This window comes from Rhincodon typus, chromosome 9, assembly GCF_021869965.1.
Source record: "Rhincodon typus isolate 14 chromosome 9, sRhiTyp1.1, whole genome shotgun sequence".
NCBI lineage: Eukaryota > Metazoa > Chordata > Chondrichthyes > Orectolobiformes > Rhincodontidae > Rhincodon > Rhincodon typus.
The window spans coordinates 23,113,202-23,138,467 of NC_063340.1; the positions used below are offsets into that span (position 1 = coordinate 23,113,202).

Genomic DNA, 25,266 nt, shown 5'->3' on the forward strand with positions numbered 1-25,266 from the left:
ACATTTCACATTATGTCCTAGGCCTCAGGTTTACTATTCAGACAGGTCATAAACCATTATTCATGCTGCTTGACAGTAAAGAATTAGCGAAGATGCCACCCAGAGTACAGCAAACCTTTTATTAACCAGCACCTATAGGACTAAGAGTGTGCCATTTGATCAAGTGTTCTGTTTGATCAAGAGGTCCACATAATCAATGTAAAAACATACGCTAAATAATGGAAACCTATTGCACGGGGTATACACATCACTGTTATATTTTATTTCCCGCATAAATTACTAAATAATCATGCAACTTTGCCTTAAATACATCTTACCAGCAGAGAACCTTCTCACTTGCACCCTCAACTGACTACTGAGACATCCCAAGGATGATGGTAATACAGTAAACTTCAGGTATTTCAGGTGCATAATTTTTGGCAGTTTTATTGAGAGTGCCAGTTCATAAGGTGCCAGTTAACACAACCTTTGCTGTATATGCTTTAAACGTATGTTGCGCAAGTTTTAATTCTTTACAGGCCATATCCAAGGTAATTAGTAAATCATTGCAAATGCATTGTCTTGCATTCCTGTGAGAAGCCTACTTAACACAACATGCAATTTGGAGTCCCATGCTTCCTTTCCTACCAGCAACCACCTAGAAACTAGAGGAAATTCAAGCAGCTCAAAAATCTAATCCCAAGTGTAGAAACGTAAAGACATTTTGTTTTATAGAATGGCCAGTGTATGCTCCTAGCAATTGTATTCTGAATAGCATTTTGAACAGCATCATATCTCAGCCTCCTGAATGACTGATTGGTCTACAAGAAAAGAATCCATCTTCCCAGAGTCTAGGCTTGAACCAGCACCTGGGCATAACCAAGTGCCAGACCAGGTCCTGCAATTCAGCTTGATCAAAGACTATTCAAAGACGTGATTTCCAATTGTGTTACTTGTGCCATCCATATGCAAGATCCTAAAGAATCACTGATCACATCTTCATTCCCATCTCGACCATAGAAGCACCTTGAGGTAGTTTGTTTTATGTTCAAGGATTATTTTTCTCAGTGGAACAAAGTTAAATGACTGCATGGCTCCACCTCAGGGATGCTCAGGGGCAGCAGGGTGGCTCAGTGGTTAGCACTGCTACCTCACAGTGCCAGGGACCCAGGTTCGATTCCAGCCTCAGGTGACTGTTTGTGTGGAGTTTGTTTATTATCCCTGTGTCTGTGTGGGTTTCTTCCCACAGTCCAAAAATGTGCAGGTTAGATGGATTGGATATGCTAAATTGCCATAGTGTCCAGGGTGGGAAATGCAGGGATGGTGTAGAAGGTGGGATTCTCTTTGCAGGGTCAGTGTGGACTTGATGGGCTAAATGGCCTGCTTCCACACTGTAGGGATTCTCTGTTATGATAAATCACCACCAGTCATCTCTCTCTAAAAAGAGATCACCTCTATGGTCTGGTAAGACTATGGCAACACAAAAAAAAATGAAGAAACAGCTAACACTGCAACCATGTATCTGGAAGTGTTTACCTCTGTAAGATATTTTTTAACAGAAGACACAGGGAGGCAGTACCAAAGTCTATTACTGCTTTCCATTAGTTTGTTTACCAATGGCCACATCTATATTGCCAAAATCAATGTACAGAAGAAAATATGGCCCTTAACAATCTTGCTTAATATCATCATGCAATTATAACAGCTTTTATCAAAACATTCTTCAGTGGTACTTGACAGCAAGATTAAATCTGTCAGCAGCCAAGGATTACAGTAATGAGGTTACACTTGCTGTGTGTTTATGTTTTAATAAATCATACATGAATATCCTTAGCAGAATTCTGCAGTCAAATTTATGAAAATATTTTTCAATTTTAAAGTTAAATATTCTGCATGTTTTAAACAATATACTAAATTTATTTGAAAACAGGAAGATTCCATACAATTTTTCAGGGTTTATTTTTAATAGTTGATTGTTATTTAATTGGCAATTCCATCTCTTTTTGTCGAATCTAGGCCCATAGAATACTTATCAATGCAGGCCCTCAGCCTCTCTCGCTTCTGTTATTTTATAAGTAAGTTGTGTCTCAGCTCCATTTTCTTGTCTTTGTTTGATATTCTTGAAAAGCCTTACTTATCAATCTCAGTATTGATATTTTTAATTGATTTAGCTTCAACAGCATTTTGAGAAAGTGAGATACAGATTTCCATTAGCTGTAGAAGAAATGTTTCCTGATACCATTACTGAATAGCCTAGCTGTAATTTGAAGCTCATTCTCTTTGATCTGGATTGCCGCACCAGAAGAAGCAGTTTCTGTCAATCGATTCTTTCAAGTCTTTTAAACATCTTCAAGAACATCACTTAGACTCCTCAATTAAATCACTCTTTACTTCCTCATTATATGAGACCGTCTTGTGGCAGAGCTGTAGTGGGTCTATCTCTCCACCAAAAGCTATGGGTTCACATCTCATCTCAGGACTTGATGGCAATGGAAGATGTGTCATAATGTGGTCAAGACAGGTTGACTATCAATCTGTAAATCCTTCTGAAGACTACACATGCAGGTTCTTGCCATGAACAAGTGTGATCCTTATTCTAAGGGATGACTTCATGCACATGTACCTCATTATTGGGAAGCAACTCAATCACCTCTCTGAATCACCTGGCTGAGGCTGTCAGTTTATGTGTTGAAATTTGACATTCCTGTGGGGTGTAATTACTGTCAACCCATTTGTGTTGCATTATTTAGACAATGTGAAAATCTTTGTAGCTCGTTGTCTCTTATAGTGCAGGGGGGTGCTATTTAACTCATTGCAACCAATGCCAGCACTTCAAGAAAATCTATCCAATTCGTCCTGTTCCTCCACTCTTTCCCCATAACCTACAAATTAAATAGAACACATAGAATAGATAGCACAGAAATAGATCATCCAGTCCAAAATGTCTGTGCTGGTGTTTAGACTCCACATAAGTCTGCTATCTTTCTATTTGTCTCATCACAGCCTCTCTACATAACTTGTTATTGCTTATTCCGTTTTCACCCATATTCTTGTTTAGTTTTTTTTGAGAGCCTCTGAGATATTTGCCTCGACTAATTCCTGTGGTACAGTTCCACATTCTGATGAAAGAAACTTCTTCTTATTTCCCTATTTGATTTATTAGTAACTTTCTTGTACTTGTGGTTTATAGTTTTGTGTTCTGTGAGAAGTGGAAATATTTTCTCCACATCTACAAAGGTAAAATACTGCAGGCACTGTAAATCTGAATTTTTTTTTGAAAAGTGCTGGAAATGTCCAACAGGTAGAGCAGCAACAATAGAATTATGGCTTATTTCATGGTAGGAGGGTGGGGATATCAGCCAACTGTGGCAGGAATCAGGAAATGAGGTAGAGTTCAGTCTGTTTTGTTCTCAGCAGTCTTTCTTTGTCTGAAATAGTTGTTGATGTGGGTGAATTCTCTGGTCCTGTTTCATACATTTAAGAACCTTACCTGGTTACAGCATGGTTAGTAAGTTTGCAAATGATGCTTTTTCCCAGAATGGAGTGGTCAATTACTAGGGGACACAGTTTCAAAGTGCGAGGGGGGAAGTTTAAAAGAGATGTGCGAGGCAAGTTTTTCGCACTAAGAGTTTTGAGTGCCTGGAACGCGTTGCAAGAAGAGGTGGTGGAAGCAGACACAATAGCAACATTCAAGAAGCACTTGGATGAATTCATAAATAGGAAGAGAATTGAGGGATACAGATCCTGTAAGTGAAGGCAGTTTTAGTGTGGAAGGGCAAAATGTGTCGGCGCAGGCTTGGAGGGCCAAAAGGCCTGTCCCTGTGCTGTATTGTTCTTTATTCTTTATGACACCAAAATTAGTGGTATAGTAGACAGTGGAGAAGGTTATCTAAGATTACAAAGAGATCTTGATCAATTTGGTCAATGGGCTGACGACTGGCAGATGGTGTTTAATGTAGATAAATGTGAGATATTGCATTTTGGTAATACAGACAAGGACAGGACCTTCACAATTAATGGTAGGGCCCTGATAGTGTTCTAGAACAGAGAGACCTAGTGGTTCAGGTACATAATTCTTTGAAATTTATGTCACAGGTAGTCAGGGTGTTTAAGAAGGTGTTTAGCATGCTGTGTTCATTGCTCAGACCTTTGAGTGTAGGAGTTAGGACATCATGTTGAAGTTGTACAGGACGTTGGTGAAGCCTCTTCTGGAACACTGTGTGCACTTCTGGTCACCCTTTTATAGGAAAGATATAATTAAACTCAAGAAGGCTTAGAAAAGATTTACGAGGATGTTGCTGTGAATGGAGGGTTTAAGATATAAAAGTAGACTGGAAAGGCTGGCATTTTTTTCACTGGAGTATAGGAGGTTGAGAGATGACCTTGTTGAGGTTTATAACATCATGAGGGTCATAGATAAGGTGAGTGACATGGGTCTTTTCCCTAGGGTTGGGAATTTCAAAATTAGGGAGCATATTTTAAAGATGCGAGGAGAAGGATTCAAAAAGGACAGGAGGAGCAACTTTTTTACACAGAGAGTGGTTCGTGTGTGGAATGAACTGCCAGAAAAAGTGGTGGATTACAGGTATAATTACAACATTTAAAAGACATTTGGATAAGATCTTGAATAGGAAATGTTTGGAGGGATATGGACCAAGCACAGGTAAGTGGGACTAGTTTAGTTTGGGAATATTGTCGGCATGGACTGTTTGGACCAAGAGGTCTATTTCCATGCTGTATGACTCTATGACTGTACCCTTGTACTGCCTTATGAGGCATCATCTCATTGTCCCACAAATGGGAACTTAGTATTCTAAATCTACTGTTGTCATATAGGGTATTAGAGGATATTTGGGATACATAACCCTTTGAAAGAGATATTATGAGTCTGAAGACTTTTGAAAGTAACTCTTTACCTACATCATATTAACTATGTACTGTATTATATTAACTATTAACTATATTCTGGTTAAGCATTAGGTCTAGCCTGTTGCATGCTTCTTCATGGCCTCTCCATCAACATTTGATCTCTATCATCATAGACCGAGCTTCCGGTATATTTTCAAGAGTTAACTCTTTACATCTCCCAATGGTAATGTCTCTTTACTATAGATGTCCTTATGCATCTCCCAAAAAGCCTTTGTTTCACAGGCATAACCAAATATGGTGGTTACACCAATCTCCTGATCACATTGAGGCTGTTGAGGATCTACATTCTCTGAGTCCACATTTGCACTCTTAGAGTCGTTGGTTCCTCATTCACTGAATGTCAGCTCTATAGTAAAGTTCTCCTGTTGGATGTCTGGATTGTTAGTCCATCCTGCCATCCTGGTTTTCTTTTCATTGATATCAATGTATTCCCATTTCATCCAATGAAAGCACTCTCTATTTCAACAGGGTTGGACTTTGGCTGGTGCATCTTTTTGATGACTAAGCCTTCTTGCTTTTGATTGCTGATCCACAGCATTTCTTCAGCTTCCAGTTCAGGCAGGCAATATGCTCAATTGTATTGGTCAAATATGTGCACCTGGCCTGTTCAATACTCTTCCTGCTGTAGTGTTACCTATTCACAATCATTTGCAGTGACACTTGGCCTCAATGCGTGTATGGGAAACGGGATTCAGTCCTCAATTTTGGCCCCTCAGAAGTTTACACGAGGTTAAACCATTTTTTCAATGGCACGGAGCTTTGATTGTTTGTACTTTTCAGTCTCTCAGTGGCATGAGGGTATATTGGTGAGCCTGTTATATGAAACAAACTATATGATTCCACAAAGGACTTCAATAACGTTTGCTAATTTGGCTCATTATCCAAGATAGTCCAGGACGACTATCTCTTTTATGGAGACAATGATGGCCCCAGAGTTGAGACTATGTAATTGCTTCATTTCCACCAATGAGAACAGGAATCTACTACAATGAGGATTTTTTTTCCTGAATTCGAACTTGTCCATGTCAAAATGATCCCATGGTCAAGACTAAAAGAAAGATGCCAAAAGTGGTTTCTGCTGCTCTCGTGAATTTGTGCAACAGTATACTGCACTTGGAAACCAGGTCTTCCAAAGATCACAAAATGACTAGCCACTATGCCGCATGGCGCAACTTCCAGTGGATCCTCAGTGTTCATTGTATATTCTTTGAAAGATCTTAGGTTGAAGGGCTCTTAGTATAACTGGCCTCTTGTTGTAAGCCAACAGACATTCAACAATATAATTTATATCTGTGTTGCCTTGGGATGAGGTTGGTTGAATGTGTGCTGGCGATTCTTCAAGTCATATGTGCCTCATACATTTCTTGTCTTGCATCTTTGCCTGTCTGATTTCTTAGTTTTCTTGTGGCAGACAAGAACATGATGGTGTGGGTCATAAAAGGTCCCTCTTCAGTGAAGTTCCTGTTTTCCTGCTCTGAATGATCAATAGGTATTCTCAACAATGCATCAGCAGTGGTTTGAAACTTCCCCTGAAGAGATTCAAAAGTAGTATCATATCACAATTAGAATATTTGGCATTTTCAAATTTCTTTGGTATTCAGATACATTACTCGTAGCTTCAGGTTGGTTTCAATTCTAAACTTCAACCCTATAGCATAATCTGGATTTTGTTTTGCATGTTTATTTAGCAACAAGCACCTTTTCTTCTGTAATAGTAAATGTCTGTTCAGTTTCTGTTAAGGATCTGGATATAAAGTAAAGCCATTTATGTTTGCTATCTTTTTGAATGTGGAACAACACTGCTGATTGTCAACTTAGCAGCATTTATGGAGAGAGAAATAGTTAGCTTGTTATGACCTTTTCAGAACTTCAGAGTGAGTTTATCTGGCATTCTCTATGTTTGCTTCAGATTTCCAGCATCCACAGTACTTTAAGTTTATTACTGCTCCTAGTCCAGTTGATGATGCATCGGATGCCAAAACAGTTAATAGTACATACCTTAATTCATGAGGATTTCTGAGTATATCAGCATTTATTTTATTTTTACAAAAGGTTGTTGCCACTATTCATTCCAGCATCATGCCTGGTCTTGTTGAAGGAACTACTTCAAAGGTTCATTGAGTTCTGCCAGATATGGTAGAAATTTGACTACTTGGTTGACTAGTCCAAAGATCAACTGCAGTTCTGTGAGGTTTCTGAATAATGGGAACTCTTCTTTGGCTTTATCTTCTGTGGATCTGTTGTTATGCCTAGTGCTTGGACAACATGTAATTGTAGGATTTGAGAACTTGAACTTCCCATTTTACATCAACTCTACTTGCAGTAAAATTTATATCGCCGCAATTATTCTCTGGTTGTGCCCATTTATTATTAAACCATGTACCAAGACATTGTCCAACTGACAAACTGCACCTTCCCATTCCCTCCAAGATACTTGTTGTTGTTCTCTGGAATATTTCCAGTGAAAAAGTGATCCCAAAGGGATCCCAGATGGTTAAAGCAGTAACATCAAAATGGTGTAATGAATGTTAATAAGAGTTTTGACTTCTCATCCAACGGTAACTGCCAGAGACTACTATTTGCATGAAATTTTGTGAAGACAATATTCTTTGCAAGATTGCCAATCATTCATCCATAGGATGAGCACCGCAAGGTCTGTACAAATTCTTACAGGAGAGGTGATGGCCAAATGGTATTATTGCTGGACTATTAATCTAGAGACCCAGATAGTGTTCTGGGGACTTGGGTTCGAATCCCACCATGGCAGATGGTGGAATTTGAATTCAATAAAAATATCTGAAATTAAGAATCTACTGATGACTGTGAATCCATTGCCGATTGTCGGAAAAACCCATCTTGTTCACTAATGTCCTCCAGGGAAGGAAACTGCCTTCCTTACCTGGTCTGGCCTACATTGACTCCAGACCCACAGCAAAGTGGTTGACTCTTAAATGCCCTCTGGGCAATTAGGGATGGGAAATAAATGCTGCGTGGCCAGCAACACCCTCATTCCGTGAATTAATAAAGGAAAAAAAAAATAAAAATAGGTTTGGAACTGCAGTACCATGCTAGAACACCTCATTGATCTGATTACTGACAAATGACCTCTTGATGAAGCACTGACTTTATCTCACTTTTTCCAAAAATGGGCACAGGATCTTTCGAGGTGTAAACAGATAGATTTAGCATCTGAGATAGCAAGAAATGCAGATGCTGGAGTCACAGATAAGAAAGTGTGGAGCTGGAGGAACACAGCAGGCCAAGCAGCATCAGAGGAACAGGAAAGCTGACGTTTTGGGTCTGAACATTTCTGAAGAAGGGACCCGACCTGAAACATCAGCTTTCCTGTTCCTCTGATGCTGCCTGGCCTGCTGTGTTCCTCCAGCTCCACACTTCTGAAATCTGAAGATTTCTGAAGGTTTTGCATTTGCTCTTAGTGTGATGTGGTATGCTGCTTCCTTCCGAATCCACCTTTATGTTCCTTGCCCTTAATTTCAGCAACTTTGCAAATAAGTTTCAGATTAAAGTATGTTTTTTTGCTGACAGAGAATATTTTTGGTTCTGGATGATTTACAAATGTTCAAAGACTTCTCTATCGTTGTTTTCTAGTCATGCAGTCAGTTGTCCTTTTCCTTTTAATTTGATTCATCCTGGTTCCTGTAGTCAGATTGTTGATTGTTGTAGTGTTTCTTCATTCAGCATGTGATTGCATTAAAAAGTACTGAGATCCTTCCTCCAGTCCAGTGTCAAGTTTATATTAAGTTAGTTGTCCATTACCTTTTTACCAGTCACCAATATCTACATTTTATTCCTTTAATTGCACCAGGAAAGTAACATTTCTGCTGATTGGCTCTTCAGTTTCTTGAAAGTAATCGGAAATGCTGCATATTTCATACAGCAAGATCCTGACCTAATCTTTATTGATTTTTGTTGCAAAACCTGACGCAGTTCTGTTGTGGATAGATCAAATGCACCAATTCTGCCAATATTCTACTTGTCCTGAATGTGAATTTTCTGGAAGTGACAGTCTTTGAGCCTATTTCTTACTAAAGGTTTTCTGCCTATGCCTATGCTGCTTCTTCACCAGGACTGTGTGTTTCAAACTTAATTCTCTGTTTGTCTGATCACTAAGATTGTCCTTGATTCATTTCCTGCTGCTCTAACTGAATGTGTCTTCAGGCTTTCTCCCCTTTCTCTCTGTTACTGCTGCTGCATCTCTTTAACTGACGCCACCATCTGTCATTGTGTGGGATCCTAGAGGATATACAGGAAACAGTACTGTTTGAAAAATATGTCACTAGAAACTGAGGACTTTTTAAAGTAACTGTTCAGTTACAGTGGATTAACTATGTATATTCCAGCTACACATGAGGTCTGGACTGTTGCTTCTCTCTTCAGGGTCTTCCCATCATCGTGTGATTTATGATATCCTAATTGACACAGTTTCCCAAGTACATGGTAAAAAGTTAACCCTTTACAGTAAAGTGTTTCAAAAGGCCACAAACAACTGTATCTATTTGAGGAGCTAAATCCACTCACACAGAATTACAAAACTTATAACACAGAAGCAGACCATCAACCCATGGCCTATGTCAGGTGTCAACTCTACTTGAGCCTTCTCCAACACTATTTCGCCTAATATTTTCTGCATGACTATTCCCAGTGTAATAAAGCTTTGATTGATGTAGTAACTACCTTCTTTTAACACCTTTTAGCTTTGGACTCATCCTAAAGTGGAAGCATCTTTTCTACATTTATCCGATTATGATGTCTGTCAAGTCACCTTTCAGCCTTCTCTTTTCTAGGGGAGAGAGTGTCAGCCGATTCAGTATTCAGCATTTTCTGTGAAGGGAATTTGAAGCTGCTGGCATCCTACCGTGGTTGTGAAATGATGCTGTTCTTGTACATTTTAGAGATCGGTAAATTCAGGCTCGGGTGGACAGGAGTTCTGCTCCACTGAATTTGTGCTGATAGAGCGGCACCATGACAAATTTCTGAGCCATCATTAAATCTACTCCCTGGCCTAGTCTTTGAATGGAATTTATTTTCTGGATTTTCTTATTTTTGCTTAACTGACATTTTTAGTGCATTCATGTGTATACTGGCAGATTCTTAGCTGACTGAAATAGAGGATTATGAGGTCGATGTTTAGATTAAAAGAAGATGCCAATATAATGGGCAGGTCCTGAACAATTAATTGCGAGGAATGAGCTGAATGGTATTTGTTTATTTTTTTTCCCTTCTAATCTGTTCATGATTTTTATTCTGTAGAGAAATGTAGTAAGATGGCCTGATATTAGAGAAGACACAGTAAGGCTGTCAAAACAATAGGTACAGTCCCAAACAGACTTTAAAATCATAAGCATGAAAGTAGGATTTATGTATTGAACTGTTTGAATTTGATACTTTGAGCGAAAGATAATTATTCCACACATATCAAAGTATGGCAGTTATAGACTAGAAAGGCAGCAAGATCATTAAGCTGTTACGTTGTCTGCTTCTCTCTTGTCTAAGTAGCTTATGAAAATTTCTGACAAAAAATACCGTAAAAAGCAACTTTGCACTGAGCTAATAACTCTAGCTGACATCTCACTATATTATCGATCTCATTAAGTATCAGTGTCCTTTCCTGTTTGTTTTTCTCTGGTAAATTTTTGAAGGCAAATATAATGGTACAGTATCATACTTACACTTTCAATTGTGTTCTATGAATTCATAGGACACCTCTGTAAATATATAAGTATCCTCCATTTGTTCAGTCCACCAACAAAACTGAAAAGTATGAGATGCAGCAACTGAGGGAGTAAGGTGGTATCAAATGGGGAGCATGGATGAAAAAGGTCATCTTATGGATAATTTAGTGTTAGTGATTCTGGTTCATGAGGTATGGGTTTCTTGCACCCCAAGATAAACATATTATCAAGACTGCTGAATTACTCCTCAGAGAGCAATGCCCTCACCTTAGGAAGCAGTCTAGTGATTATTTGATGGACATCCTTGAAGAAAAGTATATCTTTCCTTCAGGAAGGAGACCAAAACTGTACTCTAGTTGTTGTCTCACCAAGGCCACACAGTGTTGCTATTTGACATTTTTACTCTTGGACTCCAATCTTTTTGTCACAAAGGTGAACATAGTGGTCTGGATTTAATGATAGTGTTGGTGGGCCCATGCACCATCTGGAGAACCAGTGGCAGCCACACCACAGTTATTTCCAGGTGCTATGTTGCAATTAAAAGCCAATCAGACATCTGCCTCGTCAATATCTGGGTTGCAGATTCCTGCAAGGTGGGCATCTCACCTCTGTAAGCTACTGGTCTATCAGAAGTTGGCACATGTACAGTCCCAGCGAACCTAATTGGGAGTGATGGCTGCTGTCGGGACTGCAGGGAACCCAGGACCAGGATCAGAGCTGGACACCCAGGAGAGATAAATAAGGTATACTTGCTAGGGCTAGCCAGGCAGGCATGAGGTGGGGAGGGATGTCATTGTGGTGGGAAGGGAAAGCCTTCCAATGGATGCAGCCTTTACCAGTCTCCTTCCACTAGCTGGTATCTGGTTTACCCACAAGGTATGACCATCCCCCACCCCAGCACTTTAAAAATACTAACAGTGATGGCCTGAAACTCTTGGTTGGACACAAGGTTTTCAAATGACTTACAGGTGGGAAGACCCTCAACCCTCTCTGTCTCAGACTTAATTTGGAGGGCATGGCAAAGGGTTCACGTTATCCTCAACAGCCCGTCCTTCCAAATCGTATGCCCCTAACCACCCTCCCAGCCCACTCCGGCAGTGGGAGAGTAAATTATGTCTAATATTTATTTTCCTAATTGTTAGCTTTATCTGTATGTTAACTTTGTGTGATTCATAATTTAATAATTTAAACAAGGAATCATTTAAGACCAATAGACGCTTTTTCTATCAACAACAATATCCTGGTGCACACTCCAATCCATTCATTCATAAAATGGAAACTTGGAGTTCTATTGATGTCATAGCACCACAATTTGCATTTTCAAAGGGGTCTGCTCTGGCATGGAAGATTACTTAAGTCACCTTGCATTATATTTGTGAAAGTATCAGCAGAGTGATTGTTGATTGAGGCGATAAGCCTACCCCATTCCCCCAATTCGAGACCACACCATTAATGCCAATTTCAAAGGGTTAAATCAGCCTGAGTGAACTTCAGTTGACCAGTTTACTGGATAGGTCATCACAACCCAGTTTATCCTCACCAATTGTTTACTGTATAGAGAATAGAATTCTGGCCAATATTCCTCTGCTGAACCAGAGGTGCTTTGAGCAGTTGTGCCCTGGAATGATTGCCTGAAATGTCAAAATGGCTCCTGCACGTGGCCAAATACAGTCTTTGACATCAGCTTGATGTGACAACCTGAAGGAAATGTCTGCAGTGCTGATATCACTGGGCACAGCAAGAAAGAGGAGGGCAGAGGCGGAGATTGGGGCTCATGTCTCCCCAGCATCTGGTGAAATGTCTGTTTTGAAAATCGCTAAATCAGCAGATTCTCACTTACACTCACCTGATTCAGACAGAGATTGACTGAGAAGTGACTCTAATTGAAACAATATTAACCATAATACTTGTGTCTCAGAAACCATTCTTTTTGCAACTGTGCGCTGTCTGGATGAATGGTGCTTGCTTGGAGTCTGTTGGGACTTTTCGTTATTGCTGGTGTCTGTCAGGAAGAAACCAGAAGTAGCAGAAAATGAGATTAATGCATTATTTCAGATTTGATTTAGTGGCTGCACTCTGAGTATAAAGCCTGCCCCATTACCTCAGCCAGTGATCTCACAGTAGGGCTTGGGTGATTGACTGCAGCTTCCACCCAATAGGAAAAGGGAGCAGACTTGAGGACCATGAGCGAATGTCTGGTCTTTTAATCAATTGGCATGACTAAGGGCAGGGCTGAACTCCACCTCCTTGTCCAGAAGCTAACATGGCCACCAGCACACTTGCAAACGTGGACTGTGACATAATCTGGCAGCAATGGTGTATTCCTATATGTGCAAGTTCATTGGCCCACTAGGTGGTGGCTTTGACAATAAACATGGCCTTTGTGGTATGAGATGGGAAATGAGAGATTGAGCCCAGGATCCTGTTCACCTATGTAGATCAATGTTATGCTTTCTATATAATTTATTTATAACTTATTATTTATTCACTGTGCCATTGGAAATTTGTTTCTTGGGGAAAGCGGGGTTGGGTGGATTTATGTTCAAAACTTTCATTGAATCAGTTAACATGCCTGAATGGGATTTTCACTAAAGTAGAAGAGATTGATTGTTATTTTCTATGGCAGTTCTACTACCGGAGTTTTGGAACCACTGAAAAAGCTGAAATCATGCACAGATTACCATGCCACTCCTTTTATCATGTGAGTAAAAAGCTCCACATTTCTGACAGGAGATTCCAATTAGGGCTTCTTCAGAAATGTGAAGCCATACTTTTATGCTGATGGGTCACTTATAATGCAGAACAGATGAAGAAAACTAAATATGCATCCTTTCTCACAACAGTCAGTTGCTGTATTTTGTGATTTAAAGGTATGGAATCACAATTTCACAGCTCCTATGAAAGGGTAGGTACGTGAAGTAAGTATGAGGTTGGGGTACTGGAAGGATAGAGTGCCAGGTGAATGCAGGTTTAGGGTGTCAGTTCAGTAGAGTGCAGGTGGGTAGTGTGCCTAGATGGTAGAGCACTGTGTGGGCAGGGTGCCAGGGCACAAGGTGGCAAGGAGACCAGATAAGTGATGCAGTGTTTCGAGTGAGTCGGGGATGTCAGGAGATAATGGGTCCATGGAAAAACAGGTCCAGCAGAGGAAGAAGGAGTGATGGGTCCCAGGGTATGTGGGTTTGTCAGGATCTGCAGTGGGGGCGGTTGGTACTGTGGGCAGGAATGATGTTGCGTCCTGGAAATGACAGCAATGTGGGTGGGTGGGGGTTGGGCCATGGTGGGAGTCATCTCAGGGGCTGCCTGGTCCACTGGAAGGGAGAGGTTCTGTCAGGTAACTCAGGTAGAGGGGTGTGTCAACAACAGGGGTAAAGGGGGTAATATTTGGTCACCGAGGTAGAGAGCAAGGTGTTGGGCCTGATTATGAGTGTTTAATAAGAGAGATGGTTGTCGGGTTAGGTTCTGGGAGCTGTTAGGGGACTGGGGAAGAAGTATTCGAGAGTATGTGTGGTGGATTGGTGGGTCAGTTGAATAGTTACTTAGGAGTTAGATTAAGCATTTCATAATCTAACCTTTTGTAACTATTTGCTTAACAGCAGCAGAATCGTTGGAATTCTCTGATGTAAATGAATACTTTCAGGCAGTTCCAGGCATGGGGGATTGGCCACGATATATAACAGCAAATTCCCATACAATTCCTTCAGAATCTCTTATGTCAGGAATCTGTGGGATTCCCGTGCACAACTGCCATTTATGCTGTGGAAAGGACTTTCCGGTCATTGGAAAATCTGGACCAAAGTCTATGCCTTCTCATTATAACAACACCACTGCTGACATAAGCTTGCATTCAGTGTGGCTCTACACTACCCTCACAATGTCACACATGTGAAAAGTTGTCAGCTTTATTACTGAAGTATTTTATCACAGTGTTTTGCCAAATCAGCAGCAGCAGAAATTCTGAAATAAAAACAGAAAATGCTGAAAACTCTGAGCAGGTCAGACAATAATATCCATAGGGAGAGAATCAGAGTTTAAGATTCAGGTTGATGACTTTTTAGTGAACTGGAAAATGTTGCAGATGTAATAGATATTAAACAAATGCAGACACAAGGAGAAATGGGAATGAACAAAACATTTTCCCCTTGTTTGTCCTTTCAGCATTCAGAGGCAATCTGTTCCCACTTGGCTACCTGAGATCATTTCTTAATCACCTCCAACAAACTGTCCTATCACAGCATCTGTTCTTCTATTCTACTATTAAATATTATGGCATATTAGTTGAATTTCTGTTATGGAAAGTGAATAATTTATTTCCTTCAGAGGTGGGTTTGATTTTTGTTCCATTTTGTGATAACTCTTAGTGTATAGAAGTGGTATGTAACAGAAATAAGAAGTCGCATTGACTACAGTTTCGGCTTACTCAAAGTCACAAAGGACAACTGGATTAGTCTTGAGCTACAGCATGCTTTTATCAGATATAATCTTGGTTAGCTTACTTATGCTGCTCAACACTGCCAATGGTCAGAGATGTTACACTGAGACAACAAGGTGCAGGGCTGGATGAACACAGCAGGCCAAGCAGCATCATAGGAGCAGAGAGGCTGACGTTTCGGGCCTAGACCCTTCATCAGAATTACACTGTTGTCCTTATAAACTTTTGCCAAAACACTTTCAAATGTTTGGATTGGACTCAAATAATTCCATAGAATCATATTTACTTTTCCTTTGATATTAGCTTATTTTAATCAAGCAAACAAATGTTGACACTGTTAAAGTCGATCCACCTAGCCTGCCAAATAATGCAGTCGATTTGTTTTCAAGTCTCTAAACTGGAAGAGACAGCTAATTATTGGACGAGGATTTTCATTTGGCCTTCGTTTATTTGCTCTTCCACATAATGGCACAGCTGGAAAGAGGCCACTTGATCTCAACAGTGGCAGGGATTGCCATCAAAAATTGATCCTGTCATTTCCTTTAATGTCACAAATATGTTCAGAATACTTTTTACTTCAGCACAGTCTGGATTTACAGTCATGCACTCAAGTGCCACACATCAGTATGACTGTCTCTTCTTAATTTAACATGGCCTGCTTTGTAAATATACAAAAACGAATCAAGGACAGGATAAGGCTGTAATATTAGTTGGGGTAGGGATTATGCCAAAGGAATATTTTTACATGTATTGTCTGAACTGTTGTTCTTTCCTAACCAGATTTAATTAAAAGTCCTAATGGTCTCTGGTATTTGTGGATTAACTGCATTAATAATTGCTTAGTACCACAGAGCTTAAACATTGCTACAAGGAGAAACAAAGTCAAAACTATCTTGTCTTGCACTTACTTGGACTGGAACAAGTGTTCCCTTTCAAAGTTTGGTTTCATGCATCCCAATTGTGATGAGTGTAATGTGAAAAGCTTCAGCTTCATGCATTCTTTTACTACCTTTCGGAAAATTGGATACAACAAAATCCATATCATGCATATGTTTGATGAGCTTGGTTGCAGTGCACAGGGGAAAAATACCTAAATCTAAAATTAAAAGAAAACAGAATCACGGAATTTATTAATATTCATTAAGGCCAGCAGTATTTATCTGAGGGAATGAAACACTGTTCTACCTTTCACGGTTCATTTTAAGCCCGTGGATCAGCTGCAGCACCAGCCAGTAGCAGAGTAAAGATTCATTGCTCTGGAGCTCCCCAATGCCTTATACCATCAGAGCAGCAATTCTTATGACGATAAATATTACTTTTTAAATTTTTCATACCAGCCATACAAGAGTTCAAATTTACTGCCAATTTATGCCAAATTATTTCAGATATGCAATATTGCAACAGTGAGGAAATAATTTGTCAGTTGTATAGAATTTTGGTCAAACCTCATCTTGTTTATTACATACAGTTCTGGGCATTGCACTTCAGGAAGGATACATCAGTCACAGATAATACTGCATTTAATTTCTCAAATCATATCTCATTTTTTATTTCCATTTTTATAACAATGTATAACACTGTATATTAATTCACAATTTTTAATCAAACCTTGCTTAAAATTATAAGCCATACCATAAAGTTAGACTTCTGAAGTCCTATTGTATTTAAGTAGCAGCTGAGATTGGGTATATCTGAATTTTACTGAAGTCTGTTCAGTTAGGAATTTTGTTGGCATTAATGCACCATTTCAGTAAAAGCAGCTTTATGCTCTTTGAGTGCAAGTTTAGCAGCTCATGAAAGCATGAAGTACCATGAGAAATAAACAGAGAAGGATGCTCAGACATTTGCTAAATTGGGAAGATTCTGTGGTCCATTAAAAAATGACAGATGGGTTCTGAATACATAAGTCCCACCCACTTTTCTGACAGACCCAATTTATGTTGGTCTAGGGTAGAACAAAACTGACATGGGAGGGAAGCTCAAACACAAGCAGGGCCATTTGAACTCAGTGCTTAGTTCAAATAGACCACATTTTGGCCAGTTCAACATCAATATGGGAGTTATGAGTTGATGGAGAAGACAAAAACACTCTTGAATAGTAGATAACATCTTTGTAATTGTCATAGTCTGTAATTTTGTGAATAGCCAGCTATTTAAACTATTTTTAAAAAGGCTGTCAACGAGAGTTAAAAAGCATCCCTGCTGAACTGCTTTGTTTGCTAGGTGCAGGATAGAAATAGAAGTCGCGTCTACTCATGTAGTTTCAGTTATTTAGTAATGTTTTACTCAAAGCTAGTACTAATATCGTTATGAATGCTTGGCTTGGTTGCAAAATTTATAGTTACCTCAGCAAAAAGGTTTGAGTTCACAGTTTAATTGTAGACAAATGGAATGGTAAATGATATTTTTTAATGTGTTACTGAATAAAAACTTGTTTTTATCAGAAATTACCCACTTGTAGAGATTTAAAAGTAATGAGTAGGTTTAATGAATCATAATCATTTTCATGATAAAATAAGTTTGTTGATAACGCCAAAATAGGTGACATAGTGGACAGTGAAGAAGATTACCTGAGAGTACAATGGGACGTTAATCAGGTGGGCCAATGGGCCAAGGAGTGTTGGATGGAATTTAATTTAGTTAAATGTGAGATGTTGCATTTTGGTAACAAAGGTAGGACTTACACACCTAATGGCAGGGCCCTGGGGAGTGTTACTGAATGAAGAGATCTAGGGGTGCAGGTGCATAGTCCTTTGAAAGTGGAGTCACAGGTGGACAGGGTGGTGAAGAAGGTGTTTGGCATGCTTGCCCTCTTTGGTCAGAACAGTGGATATAGGAATTAGGAAGTCATGTTGTGGCTAATCAGGACGTTGGTGAGGCCCCATTTAGAATATTACACACAACCCTAGTTGCCCTTCTATAGGAAGGATGTTGTTAAACTAGAGAGGGTGCAGCAAAGATTTACAAGGATGTCGTTGGGACTGGAGTGTTTGAGCTATATGGAGAGGCTGAATAGGCCGGGGCATTTTTTTCTGGATCATCAGAGGCTGAGGGGTGACGTTATAGAGGTTTTTAAAATCATAAGAGGCGTGGATAGGTTGAATAACCAAGGTCTTTTTTCCTAGAATGGGGGAGTCCAAAAGTAGAGGGCATATGTTTAAGGTGAGAGGGAAAAGATTTAAAAGGGACTTAAGGGATAACTTTCTCATGCAGAGAGTGGTGCATGTATGGAATGAGCTATCAGAGGAAGTGGTGGAGGCAAGTACAATTACAATATCTAAACAGCATCTGGATGGATATATGAATAGGAAGGGTTCAGAGGGATATGGGCCAAATGCTGGCAAATGGCACTAGGTCAGATCAGGATGCCTGGTTGCTCAGACGTATTGGACCGAAGGGTCTGTTTCCAAGCTCGATGGCTCTATGACTCTATGTACATGTTACGGATACTTTAGATTGTTAGAATTTATCTTTTCTCATCACCTCATGGTTCTGCTTATGGTGAGTGCTGGATGGATGGCTATGTAAGTAGAATAGGAGATGGGTGAGAGGCATGAGTTAACAGCATAGTATGTCGGGCTGTGGGGATGGGGTATGAGGTTAAAGAGCCAAACAACTTATAGAGTCATTGAGTCATACAGCACAGAAACAGACCCTTTGATCTGTCAAGTCCATGCCGACCATGTTCCCAAACTGAGCTAGTCCCACTTTCCTGCACTTGGCTCATATCCCTCCAAACATTTCTTATTCATGTACTTACCTAAATATCTTTTAAATGTTCTATTGTACCCACATCCATCAATTTTTGTGGAAGTTCATTTCACACTCGTATTATTCTCTGCGTAAATAATTTGCCCCTCATGTCTTTTTTAAAATCTACCTCCTCTCACCTTAAAAATATGCTCTCTAGTCTTGAAATCTCCCACCCTAGTGAAAAGATACCTGCCATTCACCTTATCTATACCCCTCATTATTTTATAAACCTCTATAAGGTCATCTCTCAACCTCCAATGCTCCAGTGAAAAAAGCCCCAGCCTATCAACTTCTAAACTAATTAGGACAAGATCCCAGAGAACCAAGGCAGACCTTCTAACCAACCGAATTTGGCATTTGTCCACCCTGGGACTATCTACACTCAGCCTATTCTAAATCCTAGTCCCCCACAGCAGAAATCATACATTTCAGAGTACCTTGTACTGAAACAGATTTGCTGAATCAGGAAATTTCACTCCCCTGCCTATCTTGGTAGCCAAAATTCAGCTTCCTGGGTTTTAGTTTTATAATATAGTTTATAATACCTCAGCATTTATTTAGCCTTGATGAAACAATTCTAATTTTCTTCAAGTATTAAACAATATTGACTGCAGTGTGTAGATTCCTTTTGAAATACAACTTTCAAAACCAATGTTTGTGTACTTTTTTCATAAGATTCTCTGAAGATCTTACTATGTGACTGGGATTATGTTTAGAGTTTCTCCATCAAAATAAATATCGGATATGTGAAAACATCCAAGTAATTAGAATTGGGAATTAGGGCATTTTAAGGAATTGTGTTTGAAATATTACACAAATCGTAAATTAGAATTGGGATTTCGAAAACATGATACTTAAGGCAGGGACTGGATTAGCCCAACACCAACCCAGTGCAACTTCACCACTATTAGGTAGGAATTTGATTATCAATCTAGCTTCTTCTAAGCTGTTTGATGTATGCTTTCTAAGGGAGCTTATAAAATTTTAATTAAGCTTTGAAAGTATACCTACAAAAGTTCACTCCAGTTGATCACTGTTATCCCAGAAGTGTGCTAGAATGTCCAAATGCTCATTAGTCGAATACAGCTGCCACATCTAATTAAAGGTTGATTTCACTCATATGTTTGTTTTCTAGCATGTACTTTGACATGTAACCCCATCTGATTCAGTGTTTCTTTTTCTGGTTTCTCTTTATGCCCTCTGCTTGCTGTGGTATCTATTGGCAAGAAAATACAATCATTGATCCAAAAGTGATTAATATTGAATCTGAAGTGTACAGAGAGTAATGACAGTATAGTTCTTGAAATGAAATACGTGTAACTCTCACATTTGTGCCTGCAGTGACACAATTCAATGTAAACATTTATCTTCAAAACAAAAGGCCAAGATAGAAAAATAAAGAAGGAAATGGACAAATTGCTTCACAATTATTTTTTCTCCTTCTGCCTCTGTGCTCATTCTTGGATTTCCTGCTATGGCTCCTATCAAACTTGCTCCCCACTGGAACAAAAGCCCAAAGATAGAATCCGTACAGTATGGAAGCAGGCCATTCAGAGCACACGGACCCTCCAAAAGAACATCCCAATCAGACCCACCCCGACTACCCTATCACCCCACATTTCCCATGGCCAGTCCATCTAACTTATATATCACTGGACACTATAGGCAATTTAGCATGGCTAATCCACCTAATCTGCACATCTTTGGACTGTGGGAGGAAACCAGAGCACCCAGTGGAAACCCATACAGACATGGGGAATATGTGCAAACTCCACACAGACAGTCACCCAAGGCTGGAATCAAACCCAGGTTTCTGGTACTGTGAGGCAGCAGTGCTAACCACTGAGCCACCATGCCACCCTACACTTCCTTCTAGATTGGCTGGAAATTGTCCTGATTCTGTAATCCTAACCTGAGTCAGAAAATCGAGTCTCAAATTTTCTATTTTCATGGAAAGCAGTTAAGCTTTGGAATGTGGATGTCATTGGCTAGACAAGCATCCCCAACTGCCCTTGAGAAACTGGTTGTGAGCTGCTTTCTTGAACTGCTGCAGTCCATAGACCATAGGTACATGCACAGTACTGTTAGGAGGGGTTCCAGGATTTTGACTCAATGACAGCAACGGAATGGTAATGTAGTTCCAAGTCAGAATGCTGTGTGACTTGGAGGAGAACTTGCAGATGATGACACTCTCATATATCTTCTGCCTTTGTCTTTCTAGGTTGTAGATGTCTTGGGCTTGAAAGGTGCTCTTAGAGAATTCTGTATTTTGAAGATGGTGTACACACCTCCACTACTATTTGTTGGTAGTGAAGAGGGTGAATATTCAAGGTGCTGGAGGGGTTGTCAATCAAGCAGGCTGCTTTGTCCCAGATGGTGTTAAATTTCTTGAGTGTTGTTGGAGGGGCACTCATTCAGGCATGTGGAGAAATTCTATCACACTCGTGACCGTGTCTAGTAGGTGGTGGACCGGATTTAGGCAGTCAGGAGGTGAATTATTCACCTCAGAATTCCCAGACATTGAACAATAATATGGGCATTGGTAAGGAAGTTAGAAAAATTGTGTGAGATTAGCAGCAAGGACCTTATCAATGTTGAGAGCAAATATTCTCATTTTCCAACTAATTTTTGAACGGCAGGATAAGATTCTCATCAGAACAGTGAGAGGCCTGTTTGTGTGCATTAGCATGCATCAACATTGTTAGTTAATGTTGCCTTATTCATATGCAGTTTCCCATTCTCCCAAGCATCAGCTAAAACTAAACGATGATAGTGTCCGACATGAAAGAAAGATTGGTTACCCAGCAACTCCAGCTCCTGCATCTCCATATTGGACACCAATCGCCATCATCTCAGTGCGTTCCACAGGCAGTGATCATATGTATCGGCCTTCTATGGATGTTGGCATCTGATACATACCAGCATCACCACCCCTCATGGCTCATCTCCAGTCTACTTGCAACACTGTTCTGCACTTCACTGTTGCATTTTGAAGGGAATCAGCACCTTTCATTGGAATGCCACTGCCAGGACATTCTGCCTAGCAGGACAAGACCCACTGGAGGTCCAAAAACAGAAGTTGTCGGAAAGCTCAGCAGGACTGGCAGCATCTGTGAAGAAAAAAATCAGAGCTAATGTTTCGGATCCGGTGACCCTTCCTCAGAACTGGAGGTCCACGCTGAAGCCACACCGAGCTGAGAGATGGCCACCTACAGCCTAAAGACCACCATGCTGGGCCAAGAGACCACTAAGTTGGGCCACTGAGAGATCACTGGGCTGAGAGACTGCCATGCCAGTCCAAGACTGCACCACGCCCAGTCAGAAGGTCGCCACACTGGGACAAAAATGCCATGCCTGGTCGTAAGTCTGCCCTGCCAGGCCAGGAGGCCACCTCGCCACGCTGGGAGGCTGCCACCCCAAGCCAGGAGGCCACGTTACCAAGTGTGCACCAAGTGCGAGGCCAAGAGTCGGAGGCTGGCAGTCTGTGGCCGGGGGATGAAAGAAGAGAGAAGAAGGAAAAAAGAAGAGAAGGAAAAAGAGAAAGGGAAATGGACACAGCGGATAAACTCTGCCTGAAGGACCTGTTCCACCACCATCTTGGACGGAATCAGTCAAGCTAGAGATTAACCCGCGCAAAAGGCTTTAAAGAAAAGAGAAACAAAAGAAAAAGTAGAAAGCCGAAGAAAGAAAGAAAGCAGAAAGGAGCGGACACGCCGCAGGCTCAGGAGCCCGCATACAGCCTGGCTACTCTGTTGAACTCTTGTTGGAAAGCTGCCGAATTGTTATCCAATCAAGGTCCCATTTTAGTCTGAGATAACCTTCTTCACTGCCCACTACACCCTTTGTCTTGCTTTGGCTTTTAGGGCAGACACAAACCAGGCAGCTTGTCATGGTTGTCGGTATCATCAGTCATTGAGTCATAGAGCTGTACAGGATGGAAACAGACCCTTCAGTCCAACTATTCCACGTCAACCAGATCTCCTAAATTAATCTAGTTCCATTTGCCAGCATTTGGCCCATATCCCTCTAAACTCTTCCTTTTCATGAACCATCCAGATGCTTTTAAAATGTTGTAATTGTACCAGTTTCCACCACTTCCTCTGGCAGCTCATTCCATATGCACATCACCCTCTGCGTGAAAAAGTTGCCCCTTAGGTCCCTTTTTAACTTTCCCCTTCACCTTAAACTTTTGCCCACTGGTGTTACCAACAGCACCATGCTTTGCACCTAGTGTCAGTAGCCTATGTGGCAAATTCACTTCATATGCTTTAACCAAGTCAATCAAGGTCTTAGGGGTGCTCTCTTCAATCAAGTCAAGGGAGGACCTTTAACCAAGGGGTCCTGGCATGGTCAGTCAAGAGCATCATCTACAATCAGTCCAGGGGGCTTGGACATGATCAGTCAGCTACTTGGAGTGGTCAGAGTCAGAGACTCCATTTCACATCAGTCGAGGGAGTGGGCCACGGTTATTCCTGCAGGCCCAGTGCAACCAGTCTGGGCAATCATGGTAAGTCAGTCTGGGAGTTGCATACAATTTGTCTGGGGTCAATTCAATCATTAGTCAGAGCTGTTCGTCAAAGTCACACAGTGGGATAAACCCTGGTCAGTCCTGGGGATCAGCTCATGGAGGTCAAGAAGGTTTCTCAAAGGCCACTGCTGTGGTAAGGAAGTTAGGGGAGTAAATTTGGTGGATTTTAGAGGCAATATGCTGGGATGCAGAGGGGACAATAATTCTGAAATGGATCAACTCACATATAGGGGGAAGTCAATATGCAATGGAGGAAATAGGCTACTGCGGGAGGGAAATACTGTTGATTATCTCCATTGCCTTGTCCTTGACCGGGACAGTGCAACACAATGGTTGGCATGACCAAACTCTAAATGTTGAGAGCTGAAGACACAAATCAGAGTGGTGTTTGGGAATGTTTGAAGGCACAATACTGATGGTTTTGACAGGAAGTGAAAGGAAAAAAGGAACAAAGATATTTGTGGGGACGGGATTTGATTAACAGACTTTGCCTGTGACTCAGTTCTGGAGCATCTAGTGATGTGTTGCATATTCATGTGACTTATAAATGCACGCTGCAAATGGGAAATAGCTGAGACCATACCCAGAGTGGGAGGAGTCAGTGATTTTTATCTTAGTCCCAACACATAAGCCCTAGTTGTGAGCAATATGAGGCCTATCTGACCCAGGTTGAAGAGCATAGCATGGATGGGAGTCTAAAATACCTGTGCGAACACATCCATGGAAGATACAGATTGGAACATGTGATTTTTCTTCCATTGAAGAGAACCCATGTACCAGACGGTTTTGCCCTTGCTTGCTGCGGATCATCTCATTATCTATTCCATTACCCATAAGAACAATAAGGGGAGGCCCAGACATTGGGTTTAAAGTATCAGCAATCACTCAGTGGAAAGAGAGGAAACCAATTGAGAGACATAGGAAGAATCCACTGAGTGACTCAGTCAGTGATCACCCAAACTGTTGGTCTCCTCATGCACCATTGATTCTGAGTGGACAGGGAATCTGTATGCATATCAAACAAGAACTCACATGTGTGAAAATTATGAGTTGAATCAGCTTTCCTGTGGAGGGCAGGTAGCTGACCTGAAAATAATTCTGATTTGTGTTTCCCATCTCAGTCGTAAAAGCCTAACCTTTATGTCATTTTTTTCAAAACTCTGACAATAAGCAGAAGATTTTCTTTATTGTATGAAACTATTTGTGTGATTTTGAATAATTTTTACCATATATTTGCCAGCAGCATTTCATTGTTTATTTGTAAAGATCAAATGAATTATTAACCTGCACTAGGCATCAGATTTCAGAGCAATGACCTGGACTTCATAATCTTCTCCAGGGTCACACCAAAAACAAGTCAAATTATTTACTTCTCTCGGCCTGTTATGACCCTGAATTAATCTGCTGCTAGTTTTTCCCAGTTAGAAAGCCACAATGGCAGCCATGCGCTGCTCTTGGGTTAATTTTGCAGTTTACTCTGGCGATGGTTGATCCTGATTTGGACACACAAATCGGCATTTCATTATCATACAGCAGAAATTCAATGCATGTGGAGGAAAACTGTTCTCTGAGGATTGTAAGACTGGATTTCACTATTAAGCAATTTAAAAGAATGAATACTATATTTTACTTTCATTTCTCAAAATACCTCAATTTTTTTATCATCTACTTTTCATCAATGACTAACAATTTATGATTAGTGTCCTCCGACACTTCCGCCATCTGCAATCCGACCCCACCATCAAAGACATCTTTCCCTCCCCACCCTTATCTGCTTTCCGGAGGGACAACTCTCTCCGTGACTCCCTTGTCCGCTCCACACTCCCCTCCAGCTCCACCACACCCGGCACTTTTCCCTGCAACCGCAGGAAGTGCTACACCTGCCCCCATACCTCCTCCCTCACCCCCATCCCAGGCCCCAAGAAGACTTTCCACATCAAGCAGATGTTCACCTG

At 40.7% G+C, this 25,266-nt stretch overlaps 1 protein-coding gene across 1 annotated transcript in view; it reads left to right on the plus strand.

Annotated features, from left to right (window-relative positions):
- Positions 1–25,266, plus strand: part of prkn (parkin RBR E3 ubiquitin protein ligase) — a 451,923-nt gene that overhangs the window by 42,491 nt on the left and 384,166 nt on the right. The window contains exon 4 of the mRNA XM_048600945.1: positions 13,228–13,302. Coding sequence (XP_048456902.1) covers positions 13,228–13,302 — 75 coding nt within the window. The remainder of the gene's footprint in view (positions 1–13,227; positions 13,303–25,266) is intronic.